The sequence below is a fragment of the Triturus cristatus genome, chromosome 12, assembly GCF_964204655.1.
Source record: "Triturus cristatus chromosome 12, aTriCri1.1, whole genome shotgun sequence".
NCBI classification, from domain to species: Eukaryota; Metazoa; Chordata; class Amphibia; order Caudata; family Salamandridae; genus Triturus; species Triturus cristatus.
The window spans coordinates 296,395,662-296,410,148 of NC_140595.1; the positions used below are offsets into that span (position 1 = coordinate 296,395,662).

General features: G+C 45.6%; 1 protein-coding gene across 11 annotated transcripts in view; it reads left to right on the forward strand.

Annotated features, from left to right (window-relative positions):
• The window catches only part of CCDC102A (coiled-coil domain containing 102A), an 820,703-nt gene that overhangs the window by 681,037 nt on the left and 125,179 nt on the right, over positions 1-14,487 (forward strand). For all 11 annotated transcript variants that reach the window (XM_085636974.1, XM_085636976.1, XM_085636977.1 and 8 more), the window contains one exon: positions 1,747-1,964. In XM_085636974.1, the coding sequence (XP_085493100.1) occupies positions 1,747-1,964 (218 nt within the window). The remainder of the gene's footprint in view (positions 1-1,746; positions 1,965-14,487) is intronic.

The window sequence follows — 14,487 nt, forward strand, 5'->3', positions numbered from 1 at the left end:
AGCATTTCCCATTGTATTCATTTCAAACTTTATTTCGGCAGTAAGCCATAAAAGTCAAGCAAAAGATATATACATATATACAATTCATGATTATTAATATAAAGTTATTACATACAGTTGGCAAGAGATTTGTGGTTATCTCCATGAATAAGCAATACCGCATATAAAACTATAAATAACAATTTAAATTAATTAAAAGCCAGAAGAAATTAGTTACATGGACTGAAGAGAACAATGTGTCATATACCTAAACAAGAAGGGGAAAGCAAGGCATACATCAAAATTATTTACAATTTATAACCAAAACGTTTCCTGATAAAGTGCACACTATATAGAAATCTACTCGTGCCAAACACCACTAATTGTGAGGTGTTTGACTTGAATATACGCTCTGCTTCTTTATAGGATCTTACCCCCACATAATTGCAGACGGGTTTGATCCAGCAAGCCCTTGGTTTCTTATATATCGGGCAGAAGAAGAGTAAGTGAGCAACATCTTCTTTAGCCCCTAAATAGCAGAGGGTGCACAAATCAGGGCCTTTTGCCCCTCCCCAGCTGCATGTATATGCATTAATCTGTAAAACCCCATACCTAAACTGCAAATATAATGTTTTTGCTAAAGGGGGGCCGATCTCATCCATAAATTGCTCTAGACTAGGAGTGTCTTTAAGATTCAAAAATTCCAAAGTCAGTATGCCGGTCGTTGAACTATGCAATAGCTCTCTGTTGACATACGACCAAAATGTATCCTTTACAAATTTCTTGGAAGATAAGGTCATATTCTGGGGAGCTTCCCAAAGATGTGTTAGCCCTAATCTCTTATACCACTTTGAGACATACTTTAGCCATGGAGTATTCAAATGGCCCTCAATCTGGGTTAATTCAACCAATCCACTTTTATAAGCACTCAATTCCGGGGTTACCCATAACCTGACCCAATACAGCAAAGGTCTTAATATTGCTTGATAATCTGTTTTTTTGAGATTGATGTCAAGGAATACGGGAGCCAAAGGAGTTCTAATTGGTATTTTAAGTAATCCACGCACAAAGTGGTTTTCCGCTTTTCCAAAGGTATTGTTACAATAGTAACCCCAAACCTCAGCACCATAAAGGGCAGCCGATTGTGCCTTTGCTTTGTATACTTCAAGTGCCGGTGAGATAGCTTTAGAATAGCTAGCTCCGTGCACTTTTAGAATGGGCATTGAGTTTTGCTTAAGGGCTAAGGAGCTTTTGTCCATCTGCCCTTTCCAGGACAAGTTACTGTCCAACATTATCCCCAGATAGTTAAAGCTTTCCCATTGTAGTGAATTGAACTGTCACCATTCCAACATGGCCCCCCGATTTATGTGAAGCTAATGGTACACTTCTGCAGTAGTGAGCAAAGTACAGACATTCAGGCATGGCTGCCATTCTCGGTGACATCCAAGTTCAAACTATTGGGGCATTGAGGGACATGAGCAAGTACATCACGGCTGCAACATTTAGCTGCAGACACGTCAATCTCCTCTGTTCCAATATGGCCACCTTGTTTACCAAGGGAAAATTGCAAAGGGTGATGGAAATCTGCTTTCCAGTCTGTTCTGCGTTTCCTTTGTTTTTAGTAATTATCCCGGTCCTTGCATATATTAGTAGAAATAATTCACAAATCTTACGTGCCTAAACTCTGCGTAGTGCTTTCTATGCTGCCTGTCTGTGGTTTAGAAGTTTGATATTTACATGTTTCTTCTCTCTTCCTCCCTATCGCAGGAGATTGAGCTGATGGAGGCCTTACTAAAGGGCAAGCAGGAGTCGCCAGACTGTTGGGACCAGAGGAGCATGATGATCATGCGTACATCCTTCAGCCGCCAAGACAGGAACCGTCTCCTCTGGGAGGATCTGGCAGTCATAGAGGAGGATGCCACCAAAGTGACCGCCCTGAAGCTGCGGTTGGACGAGTCCCAGAAAGTGTTGCTGAAGGAGCGGGAGTAAGTACATCTCTGTTGGCTCACAGGATGGTGCATGGGCAGTGGGGACGAGCACTACCAGTGCACAATTAAAGCTTACAGGGTTCCACTGGAGAACCGGATCTGGTCCTTTTCCCTTCCCATGGATCTTATGCTGCATTTTGTACTTTAAAGTAGGCCTGGGTGGAGTTTTACTCCATGGACCTCTGCGAAGGGCTGTTAAAACTCTGCTGCTCTCTGCTGAGTTCTGCCAGTGGCGGAGTCTGTGAAGTTTCGCTGCTTGCACTGATTTTTAGCACCGGGAGTTTGTCCCATGCTGTAAAATCAGCGCGAACAACACTTCACATCGCGCCAGTGGGTGCTGCTACTTTCTGCAGCTCAAATAGACATTCTACTAGAGCAGCAGCTTCCTCAACGCGAGCGGTAGATTTCTCAATGCAAGCGGTCATGACCTGCCACGACCACCCATGTTGAGAAATGTCACCGGGAGAAGGTCTAGCGCACTTTTCTCGCGAGTGCTCGCCAACTTAATGTTGGCAAGCCATTCAAGAGAAAAAACTCAGCTCTGCAGCACTTCACTGTTTTTTTTGGTACTCCACACGGAGTGGGACAAACTCTACGAACTCCACCGGCAGAGCATGGTGAGCATGCGCACATCCTTCAGCCGCCAAGACAGGAACTTCTCCTCTGGGACGATTTGGCGATTATAGAGTAGGATGCCACCAAAGTTACTGCTTTGAATCTGCATTTGGAAGAGTCTCAGAAAGTGCTGCTGGCTGCTGAAGGAGCGGGAGTGAGTGCATCTCTGAGGGTTCATCGGACTGGTGCAGCGGCAGTGGGAATGAGCACAACCATTGCACAGTTAAAACTTGCAGGGTTTCACTGGAGAACCAGATCTGGTCCTCATCCCTTCCCATGGATCCTATGCTGCGTTTTGTACTTTAAGGTAGGCCTGGGTGGAGTTTTACTCTGCAGAGCTCCTGGAAGTGGCAGAAAAACTCTGCAGTGCTCCGCGGAGTTCCGCCAGCAGCGAAGTCTAAGTTACGGTGCTTGTATTGATTTTTAGGTCCGGGAGTATGTCTTGTGCTGTGAAATCAGCGCAAATGGCACTATGCATTCCGCCAGAGGGCTCTGCTGCTTTCTGCAGCTCGAACAGACTTGTACTGGAGCGGCAGCTTCCTCAACGCGAGCGGTAGATTTCTCAATACAAGGGGCCACAACCTGTCGCGACCGGCCACGTTGAGAAATGTTGTTTGGGAGCAGGTCTAGCGCACAACTTTTTCTCACAAGCCCTCACCAACTTAATGTTGGCGAGCTGCTCAAGAGAAAAAACCGCATCACTTCACTGAGTTTTTACTAACTCCACACGGACTGGGTAAAACTCTGCGAACTCCACCAGCGGAGCGGAATTCTTCACCCACCCCTACTTTAAAGTTGTTCTGCCTTTTTGTATTTGGCCTTTGGTGCAACTCTTTGTCTGTAGACTACATGTCCGAATGTGCTTTGTTGCGTAGCAATGAAAGGAAATGTGAGATGTCAAACACTCTTCGGCTTGTAGTTTTTAAGTGCCATGGCACACTTTGCTCTTCCTGATTTGGAACTGATATGGCTCAAATTTCAGCTTGTAGTTTTAGTTGATGTGGCCTACATTATCCCTTCTTCTGATCAGATCTCAAGTCTGACTTTGCCCTTATTTCTAGTGCTGGCACTGTACTGGCCCTCCTCATGCCTTGGCGCTGGAATCAGACAATCTGGCATTCATTATCAAAAGGCTTAGCATTACAAGCCACACACCATCTCTTGAGGTGGCTTAGCACACACAAAGCTGCAAGCCTTTGAGCTTGCGTAGCACCCTCTGCCTTTCAAGTCCTGTAGCTTCCCTCACACACCGCTCATACATGGGGCCTGTTCATTGCTGGCAGAGCACAGACTGCCTCACATACATGGCGCACGCTGTTACCTAAATACTGGATCTTCCATGAAAGATGTTGTCTCGCTTGCCATGGAGCCAGCACAGTAATCACCAGCTCCTGCGCTCTTGCGGAACTGGCATGGCACATACTGTCACTCATATCTTGCTGTTGGCACAGACTAACACCGATAGCATGTTGCTGCCATGCGCATAAGGGCTTGACACTGGGTTCCTCATTCCATATGCGCTTATGTTTGCACTGCCCTATGCCTGCTGTCTTGGGGGTGGCACACAATGCAATTTATCTCTCATATATTGGACCTGCTGTGGAATAATATGCTCCTCATTTTTGGGAGCTTCTTCAGTACACACTGATCCGTGTACTGTGGCGCTCATGGCATAAGCCTTGCCTCATTTGCTTGGTCTGAAAGGATTGCATTGTCATCTTGGCATGGAGCCGGCACAGTGTACTTTAAACCCTCATGATCTGGAGCTTGCATGGCGCCCATCACCTCTGGTTCCTTTCAGCTCACATAGCACAAGTTAGCCTAGATATGTTACGGTCACCAGAGGACATGAGCACTCCCACGTCTATGGCTTGCAAGGCACATTTTGCCATTGACACTGGAGCAGGTACGACATACATTGCACCATGTGGGTTAGGGTTGTATGACAGGGCCACGCATGGCTGAACCACATGTGCCTCTACAACGCCGTCCTAGCCACAAATGCATCTAAACCATGCATTCATTTACCATGCAATTTTGTGGTAAAGGAATGATTAGTAAAGGGATATGTCTCCCCCCTCCTCGGCCTAAGCCCTAAATTCCTATCCCCTACTTCTCCCCCTCCTGCTCTGAGACTTATAACCTACATCGTGCTGCCCTTAAAACTGCCCCTTCCCCCGTCCTAAGGTCTAAAACCCTGCCTCCTACCAAAAACTACCTCCACCCCAGTCCCCCTGCCCTGAGCCCTAAAACGTACCCTGCACTGTCCTTAAACTATCCATACCCTTTCTAATGCCCTGAGGCCTAAAACCCTGTCCCTACTAAATAAATTACCCTGACCCTCCGTGCCCTGAGCCCTAAAAACTGCCCCTCTGCCCTGAAAACGTACCTTCCTCCCCCCCCCCCCCGAGCCCGAAAACTTGGCCTCCTGCCCTAAAACCTACCACCCCCATTAAAACCTCCCTCCCACCGGCCCAACTTACCTCGCAGCCTCCTGGTCCTTCCTGCAGCAATCCTTCTGGTTCCTCTCCCCGCCAGCTTAGACAGCTAGAACGCAAAAAAAATTGATTGGCGCACCGGGCAACAACAGCTCTAAAGCCCGGCCCTGCCTACAGGCCTCATGCCTTGCAAATGGCACAGCATGAACTACACCTTACGCCTTGCAATTTTCATTGAACATCATTTTGCCTGGATTTGTTACACCATCTAGCCAGAAATAATACAACAGGACACCTCCTAATCAATAAAGTGGTATCTTGCAGCTCTCAATCAATCAATCAGGAATTTGTGGAGAGCACTACTCTCCCGTGAAGATCTCAAGGCGGGGGGAGGGGGGGTTTGGCTCAGTTACATCTTATCCGAAGAGTCAGGTCTTGAGGCTCTTCCTGAAGGCTTGCAGTGTGGGGGATCGTTGAACGCTGCAGGGCAGTTTGTTCCAGGTCTTGCCTGTGGTGTAGGAGAAGGATCGCCCCCCTGCTCTGTGGATGCGAGGGATTTCAGCCAGGGCCAGATCGGCGGATCAGAAGCTTCTCATGGGTGCGTAGAAGGAAATTCTTTTGTTGCGGTATTGGGGTCCGATGTTGTGGAGGGATTTGTAGGCGTGGGTGAGAAGCTTGAAGGTCACTCTCTTTTCGACGGGGAGCCAGTGGGGTTCTCGTAGGTGTTGGGTGATGTGGTGTTGTCGTGGGATGCCGAGGACCAGTCTAGCTGCGGCGTTTTGGATAGTCTGGTGTTTTGGATAGTCTGGAGTTTGAGCAGTAGAGATTTGTTTATTCCGGCTTAGAGGGCATTCCCGTAGTCCAGTCTGCTGGTTAGAAGTGCGTGGGTGACAATCTTTCTGGATTTGGGGGGGATCCATTTGAAAGTCTTGTGGAGGGTGATGAAGCACGTGGAAGATACGGATTGAGCTGTCAGTTCATGGTGAGGTAGGAGTCTCTCCCCCACTCTGAAGCCAGTGGCATAACGCAAAATGATGGGGGCCCAATGCTGGATGTGACAAGGATCTCCTGAGTCTCGCATATCTCACAGATATTCATTGGCCTTGGGCTGAATTGGGCCCCCTGAATTGTTGAGGGCCCCTTGAAGGGGTACTCCTCCTGCTCTGAAGGGGCCTGCGTTGCGCCCCCGTTAGGGCCTATGATGGGTTGCATCTTGTGGTTCATTACATAAGTTCTTGCTTAGGGTCTCTGGTTTGTGAGATTTAATTCCCTGTTTAATAGTAATTTTAACTAGGGGGTATGCACAATTAATGTAGTTTCTTTTTGTCTACTTGAAATTTTGGGGAAATGACAGAAAATTCAAATCTTGCATTTAGTGTTACATTTTATAGCAAAATGTGCCTTTGCACCCATTTTGAACGCAAGGACACATTTCGCACTGAAAATATAAAAAACTTAAGTACCGCCAATAGTAGACTCTCATTCTGTTCATTAATGTTCCTGAACTCCCACAATAGGATTTCAATCTGCACAGATTTCAAATTACACAACAGTGTAATTGGCGTAATGGTGTACTTTCTGAAACTTCGAGTTACGTGAAATGCCAGAAGTTTAGCGAGATTACTCCCAGGAGGCACAAGTCCTAAAGAAAGAAGTGGGGGGACTAACCAGGTTAGGCAGTTTGCAAGTGAAATAATGACAAGTGCCATCACAGCGCATGATGTCACAACGCATGACATTACACGTGACATAACAGGATGTGACCCCACTAGATGTGACATCACAAGAAGTGGCATCAGATATTAAGACCTCATTCATGTTTATCAGGTATATCATGAGTACATTTAAGCACATTATGAGATTTAACAAATGAGATTTGGCGTTGGGGATGTGCCAAAAAAGTGGCACAATCCCGACACAAAATGTGGGCCTCAACTAATGTATTTATTTTTTCATAATCCGTCACAAAGAAATTGGCAACAAGGAGATGGCAGCACATCTGTTCTGCTTAATTGGTTGCAAAGTCTGCATTTTAAAATATTTTATGAGTTAAGGCATCTGCTGTAAAAAGGTGCCCAGTAAATCTCAGGGAATAATTTTAATGGTGAGATAACTCTGCAGGTAAACGTGTTTGTTGGAGAGAACTGTGTTTTTTTTGTCCTCATTTACCACCATTCTCCCTTTAAATGCACATTCAAGCAGTCCGTACCCACACTCAGCAAGCTGAGAGGCGTAGGCAGCTAGCACTTAAAATCGCCCGCCTAGCGGCACTAAGACTGCTGAGATGCACACCAAAGCACCCCTATATTACGAGCTTCTGGAACTCGGAGGCCTTGTCTTAGGACCTCGACCCCATATTGGGGAGGAGGGTTCCGGACCTGACCCTTAGAGTATTCAGGCAGCATTAATCATAGGACCCGGGAAGGGGGGGGGGGGACCCTCAGCTGCGGGTCCCATTTCCTTCCAGTTCACTCCAGAATGTTCTCTTCTTTTTGCTGCCTGTTCTCATTAAAACCAGCTTAGAAGTCGCCAAAACAGAAGATTGCCAGTCAAAAAAGGAAGGAGGGGTGGGATCTGTCCATTTCTTGCATATTTGCCTCCTAGCCAGGAGCACAGCATAAAAAAGTAGTGATCTTGCAGGGCCTCTAACATTGTCTTGAAGTCTGAAGAAAGTCAGGGGTAGATCCATAATAACCGAAATCCCTATTATGTCCGACAAAAATTGTCCCAAAATGAAAACAGCGCTGGGCACTCTTTAAACATGTGAATGTCGGAAGCCATGGCCAAACCGCATTTTTTTACAGCATACAGGCTGCTCTTTATTCATTTTAGAGAGCTTCAACAGAGTGAAGTAAGCCCTGTGAATGGTGAACAGGTGGTTCCTTTTCAACCACGCCAGCTTTACTATATCATACAGGAGTTTACATGAAGATTGCCATATAGAATCGCATTCTTGTCCCGGTAAGACACTACCCCATAATTCCTCAGCAAGGATAAACTCTCCGTCCACTGCCTCCAGAATTGCCTGATACCAAAAGGAAACTTCTTTCTTCCCACGGGGTCTGGCCACAAGATTGTACTCTAAGTCGTTACCTTTCCCTAATAAGCCCCCCTTGGTAGTCTGTAACTGAGCCTGAACCCAACTCGCCAGCTGCAAATATTTAAATCTAGAAAGGCCTCGCCCTACCCACTCACTGAGTTGTTCCCATGTTACCAAAGTGCCATCCGAGATCAGATCCCCCCCACACCACCAAGCCAGATTCCCCTAACGGGGTCGCTAAACTGTCTCTCAGACACTCTGGACCACCAGGAGAGTCCCATAAAGGGGCCATACTGGAGAAGTAACCAAGAGTGGTCGACCTCCTCAGGTTTGTCCAAGTTTTACCCAGACCCTTCTAAACCTTAAGCCTAAATTTTTTGAAAAACTTAACATCTCCAAATTTAAACAAAAAACCCTCCACCGGTAAATGTGCACCCTGTAGCATTGCTAAAAACATCCCTCCCACACCAGCCTTAACCGGCATTTTTAATAGCATGCGAGCGTGGGAGAGTTGAAAAGCCCATGCATAAAGCTGAACATCAGGCAGGGCAAGGCCCCCCTTCTCTCTTCGGCGTCTCAGCTTTTTCCAGGCCAATCGCGAAAATGTATACCCCCAAACAAAAGAGTTAATATCCCTCTGGATTTTATCAATTTGTAATTTTTCAAAATAAAGTGGGATACAATTAAAAAGAAAAGTAATTTTTGGGAGTATCGACATTTTAGCCAAAGTAACCCTACCAATAATAGAGAGGGGGAGCGAAGCCCAAATCTTCATAAGCTTCACACATTCTCTCGCTACTACAGTCAAATTTATCTCAGCAAACTTAGCTACATCTTGCACTATATTGACTCCCAGATATCTCATTTTAAGGCTTAACAAGTGCCGACATTGATTAACCACTTGATTCCAGACCATCACCTCTGGTTTAGCAGCATTGATTTCATAACCTGACACTACTCCAAACTCCTGAGCTTGACTAATGACTGCTGGAAATGCCTTATCCAAGTCGGCAGTAAAAATCAAAATGTCATCTGCATACAGGGCTACCTTCCTCTCCCACTCTCCATACCTAAAGGGCTGGATGTTAACGTCCTCTCTAAGCCGTTGAGCAAACGGCTCAATATATAGGTCAAAAAGGAGAGGGGAGAGTGGGCAGCCCTGTCTAGTGCCACTAGATATATTGAAGGGTGCTGTTACACTTCCGTTTACCAGAAGTCTAGCTGTAGGGCTCCTAGATATAGATTGTATTGTATGACAGAACTTCTCGCAGAGATTAAATTTTTCCAAGACCTCCGACGGGTATAACCAATTTACCCTGTCGAAGGCCTTGGTGGTGTCCAGAGTCATAGCTGCTAAGGGAATGGAATATGCGGACGCCAGCTCTATTGCACCAATTAGATCGTAAGTTAGATGCATTATCTGGCGCCCTTTCACAAAGCCCTTCTGGTCGGGATGCAGGATGTCCCCCACCACCGTACTCAAACGTGCTGCCATTATAGAAGTAAAGATTTTATAATCCGCATTCAATAAAGATATGGGTCTATAGGACCCACAATTGAATGCCGCTTTCCCTGGTTTCAAAATCAGAACTATAGTAGCCTCATTCCATGAATCTGGGGGGATCAGGCCTTCTTGCAAGATCTGATTGAAGAGTTTGGTCATAATAGGAACAACCTGATCCCCTATTGCCTTATAGATCTCAGAAGGCAAACCGTCTGGCCCTGTGGCCTTACTGTTCTTACTATTAAAGATAGCCTCCCTTACTTCCTCACAGGAAAAATCCCTGTCCATGAATGATTGTTGCTCTGAGCTAAGGCAGGGAAGCGAAATATCTTTGAGCCAATTCCGAACACTCCGACCATCTACATTGCCATCTTCCTGATAGATGGATTGGAAAAAGGCCTGAAAGGCATCCCGGATTTCATCATCAGTTGCTAAGATGCCCCTCTCATTTCTAATCTCCTTGATATAACTCCTTGCTCGGTCTGATTTACTCTTCCAAGCGAAGAGTTTTCCTGCTCCTTCACCATATTCGAAATGAGTGATCTTGCTAGCTTCCCACCTTCAAATAAGTCTAGTGTTCAGAATACTCTCAAGCTGGGCTTTCAAACTGCTAACCTTATTTCGCTTTTCCTGCAGGATTTCAGGGGGTACAGCAACTGAGAGATCCACCTCTGCGTCCTTCAACCTGGCTTCAATACTGGTGATCTCTTCCTTATATTTTTTATTCCTATAACAGGATCTGTTAGTAATTTGGCCACGTATGAAAGCTTTCTTAGTGTCCCAGACTGAGGTTATTGAAGTGGTGCCAACATTCACCTCCAAAAACCAGGCCACCTCTTGAGAGAGAGAATAAACTTCTTCCTCCTCCAAGAGTATGGCGCGATTGAAGGACCAAGTCCTAATTGGACTAGGTGCTTGGCATTTCAAAGCCAGTAGAACGCCAGAGTGGTCCGAACGATGGGGAGCCAAATAGACTATATTTTTAACCATACTCCTTAGTGAGTAACTAACCAGAACAAAATCAATCCTTGACTGATGTCTATATTTAAAATTTCGATAAGACACCCCTTGCTACTGCCCTGATCTATCTCTCCAAATGTCTGACAAAGTAAACTGTCTCATGGCCCCAAGCAGATATTCTCGGGATTTGGAAAAGACCACAGCCCTAGTAGTTGGGGTCTTATCCAATATAGGATTTTAAACAATATTAAAATCCCCTGCCAGGACAAATGGCTCTGGAAAATCCAATAAGTGCGAAAAAATAACCTTCAAACTAGTAGGGTTGTCCTGGTTGGGACCATAATATCCAATTAAGATCAACAGAGTGTCCATTATTGAGGCTTTAACTATCACCCATCTACCATTTGGGTCTTTATATAAGAGCAAATGTGGGCACCTGCTGACTTCTTAAAAAATAATTGAAACCCCTCTGATATTCGCTGATTGGTTTGTACTTAAATGGGAACCAACCTAACTTTGAAGCTTTAACAGGGAAATCATTTCATCTTCCATTAGATGTGTTTCCTGAAGGACAATGACCTGCGCCGAAGAATCCCGCAAATACTGCAAGATCTTGTCTCTCCTTGTTCTAGTGCGCAGGCCATTGACGTTCCAGGAAAGAATCAGAAAATAAGTCATGGGGGTTCCCTCTTCCCTACTCTGTCAGAGTATGGAGTGTCGGCTTTCAACAACATCAGCCCCTTGCCTACGCCCTTTATCTCAACTTTAAGACTGAACCTATTTAGAGTGGCGAAAATGAGGATTTTTCTTTTCTTTTTCCTCCTCACTCCCCCACCCTATACCCATCTACCCCCAAACCATAGAGAACCCATCCCCCAATCATCCGGACAGAGTGTCCAGGTAGTTGCATCCCAAAGGCTCTCACCCACATCTACCCAAAGAAAACACAATCCGCAGTGTCAAAAAGAAAAAAACAATATACCTATTCCTAAACCAGCCTTTACAAAGCAATAAGTATGAATTAGGATATAACGGATATAATGGAGAAGAAGGAAAAAGGAAAAAGCCCTGTCTATGCATATCAATGCTCAAAAAGGGAGAAACAGAAGGAAAGCAAATGGGGGCTGAAAACCAAAAACCAAACCCAATGGGTAAAATATACTTAGCCTGTCTGTAAATTTGCCAGCAAATCCTCTGCTTCCTGTACCGATCTAACATTGTACATTTTATTTTTAAACATGATCTTCAAAAAGGCAGGGAATTTAAGTTGGGCCACTGCTCCCAACTTTTTAAAGTCCTCCAACTTTCTACCCAATTCCCACTGCCTATCTAACGTGGCTCTGGCCAAATCCGATCTAATCTGGAAGGGAAAGCCCTTACTTTTCAATGATTTATATTTAAGAGATAGATTAAGTATCCTCTCTTTCACTGAATAAGTGTGAAAATTGATAAGGATTTTCCTTGGCTTAGAGCGATTCGGGTTCTTTCTGAAGGTATCCCGATGGATCCTCTGAATATCCCTATCCAATTCCTCATCAGTGATTTCTAAGTCAAGTGCTTCTTTCAAGAGCTTGATCATAAAAGGTTTAAGATAGTCACCCTCACTCCCTTCTGGAACATTCAATATTCGTAAGTTGTTCCTACGGGAATTATTTTCTAATGTCTCCAACCTGTCCCGTAGGGCTCCTTCTACTTTTTTCATAACCGTAACATCAACTTTCATAGCGTCAAGCTGCTCCATTAATGCCCCCACGTTAGATTCTAGGGTTTCCGTCCTTGCATTTAAAAGGTCTATTTTTTTATCCAGTGTCTCACAAAAACTCCGGATCTCACCTTGGTTTGTGGCGGAGGTCTCAAAGCCCTTTTTAATATCTACCGTCAACGAAGCCATAAGACGCTCTACGGAGGAGATCGAATGTGTCTCTAAAACTGGAGTCACTAAATTTGAAGTTATTACTGTTACTCCCCCTTCCAATTGACCTGCCGAAGAAATCGAACACTACCTCTCGCCATTAAGTGGGTCCTGAAGATTTTCTGAAGATACCACATGAGGAGTCTGATCTGCTACCTCTATCCCTTCGTTTACTACCTCCATTCTGCTAACTCTCCCTGTCAACTTCACTATTCCTAAGGCAGGGTTTACAGGTCTGCACAGATCATTTGTGGTCTCAGCCCCCAATCTTCCAGACTCTCCCTGTCTTGCAAGACACAGTACTTCCGGCAATACCTTAAAATATGATCTTAGGGAAGGAGTGACCCTGGGCTTAGCATCTGGGAAAGCACTCTTACTCTTAGTTATTTTAGAGTTCTTTTTTTTTTTACTCTCCCTGATAGAAAAGTGGAAGTGTTTTTCTTATCAGTCTTCCCGGCCTTTACCTTCCACTTAGTTTTATTATAGCCAATTTTACTGCTAATGCCGTGATCTTCCCCGGCACTGTTACTCAAAATATTTCCAGTATTGCCAGAATTTAGTGTGCAGGTGACCGATTCTCCCCCCAAACAACTTAGCTGGTCAATGGCTACCTTAACAGAGTTAGCAGAATTAGCAAGCTTAGCCCTAGCGAACGCTCCTCCACCCCTATGCCTTTTATTTTTCCTAGAACTCTTGCTATCCGGTGAGGGGACGAAGATAAGCGAGAAACCAGGGGTCAGGGCAGGCGAACCCGCATCAGCTAGGTCAGGGCACAAGTCCTAAAAAAAGAAGTGGGGGGACGCTCCAAGTTAGGTGGTGTCACCGGAAGTGACATCACGGCAGGAAGTGACGTCACGAGATGTAGTCCCCACTAATTAACAAAGGTTAGAAGGCGATGGGGGCAGGTTCAAAGCGCAAATGAGAATCTTTACGTTGGAATTAGTCACCGTATTGACACTCAAAGGAGCGGGGAATTTAAAGATGCGCTTTTTCGGTGCGTATTTATTGCCCACAGTAAATTTGCCGGTCTCCGTCTGAAATGCATAAACACATACTGACCTTTTCTAATATACGGCCACGAGCGCCCGTCTGTCATACTGAACGGCTCCATCAACGTGAAACAACTTAAAGAGCCCTGTTCGCCCTCTCTCGACAATAGAAGGTGGGGTTTGGTGAGTGCTGAGCGCGCGCGCAGGCTCGGGTACCGGCTCCATCTTTTGGGCAGGGGGGACGGCGTCCACCCGGTAAAAACCCGGTAAAATAAGTGGGGGGACGCCGTCCACCCGCGTGGTACCCCGACTCGAGCCCTGAGCTAGGTTTCTGAAAAGAAGATACAAGGTAGGTGGAGTAGAGCTTCTTTATTCAGATCCAATCGCTCAGATACCCCGGCAGCAACTGCCAACCCCGACCGCTCCACATTCCCTGCACGGAACCTTCATTCCAGGTTCCGTGCAAAGAACTCGAACGCGGTAAGAACCCCAACACACCCCCCTTCCTTCCCAAATAAAACACTAACCCTTAATTACATAGAAAAAAACACTACCCACAAGTAAACACATTAATCACCAAAACAGAAAGTCAAAATCTGACATAATCCTGTAATTTAACAGGAGATGACCTGGTCCGGGCAGGAAGAAACTTAGTTCTCAAAGGGACCTGTTGAGGAGCAAGGTTGCTCTCCGAAGTGCGACCACCATGCGTATCGATGCTGGAAGGTAGAATTGTACCCTGAGTATCAACACCAAATTTGGCTCTCACAAACTCCACCTTGGACTTAGGTACCACAGAAACAGCAGACTTATTCCAGCCCTTGCCATTATCCAGAACAACCACATGATCTCTCACCTTACTGACCTTAACAGGAGCAGAAAACCGAGAGAAACCCTTACGAACAAAAATAGGTTTCTTAATCCTTACCCAATCCCCTTCACACACCGAAGACTGCTTAGGACAATTAGAGCCATACTTGGCTTGGGTGGCAGCTCTAACATCCACCACCGCACCCAACTTAAGTGGATCCACTACCTTCCTTAGCATCCAATCCTTGTTGA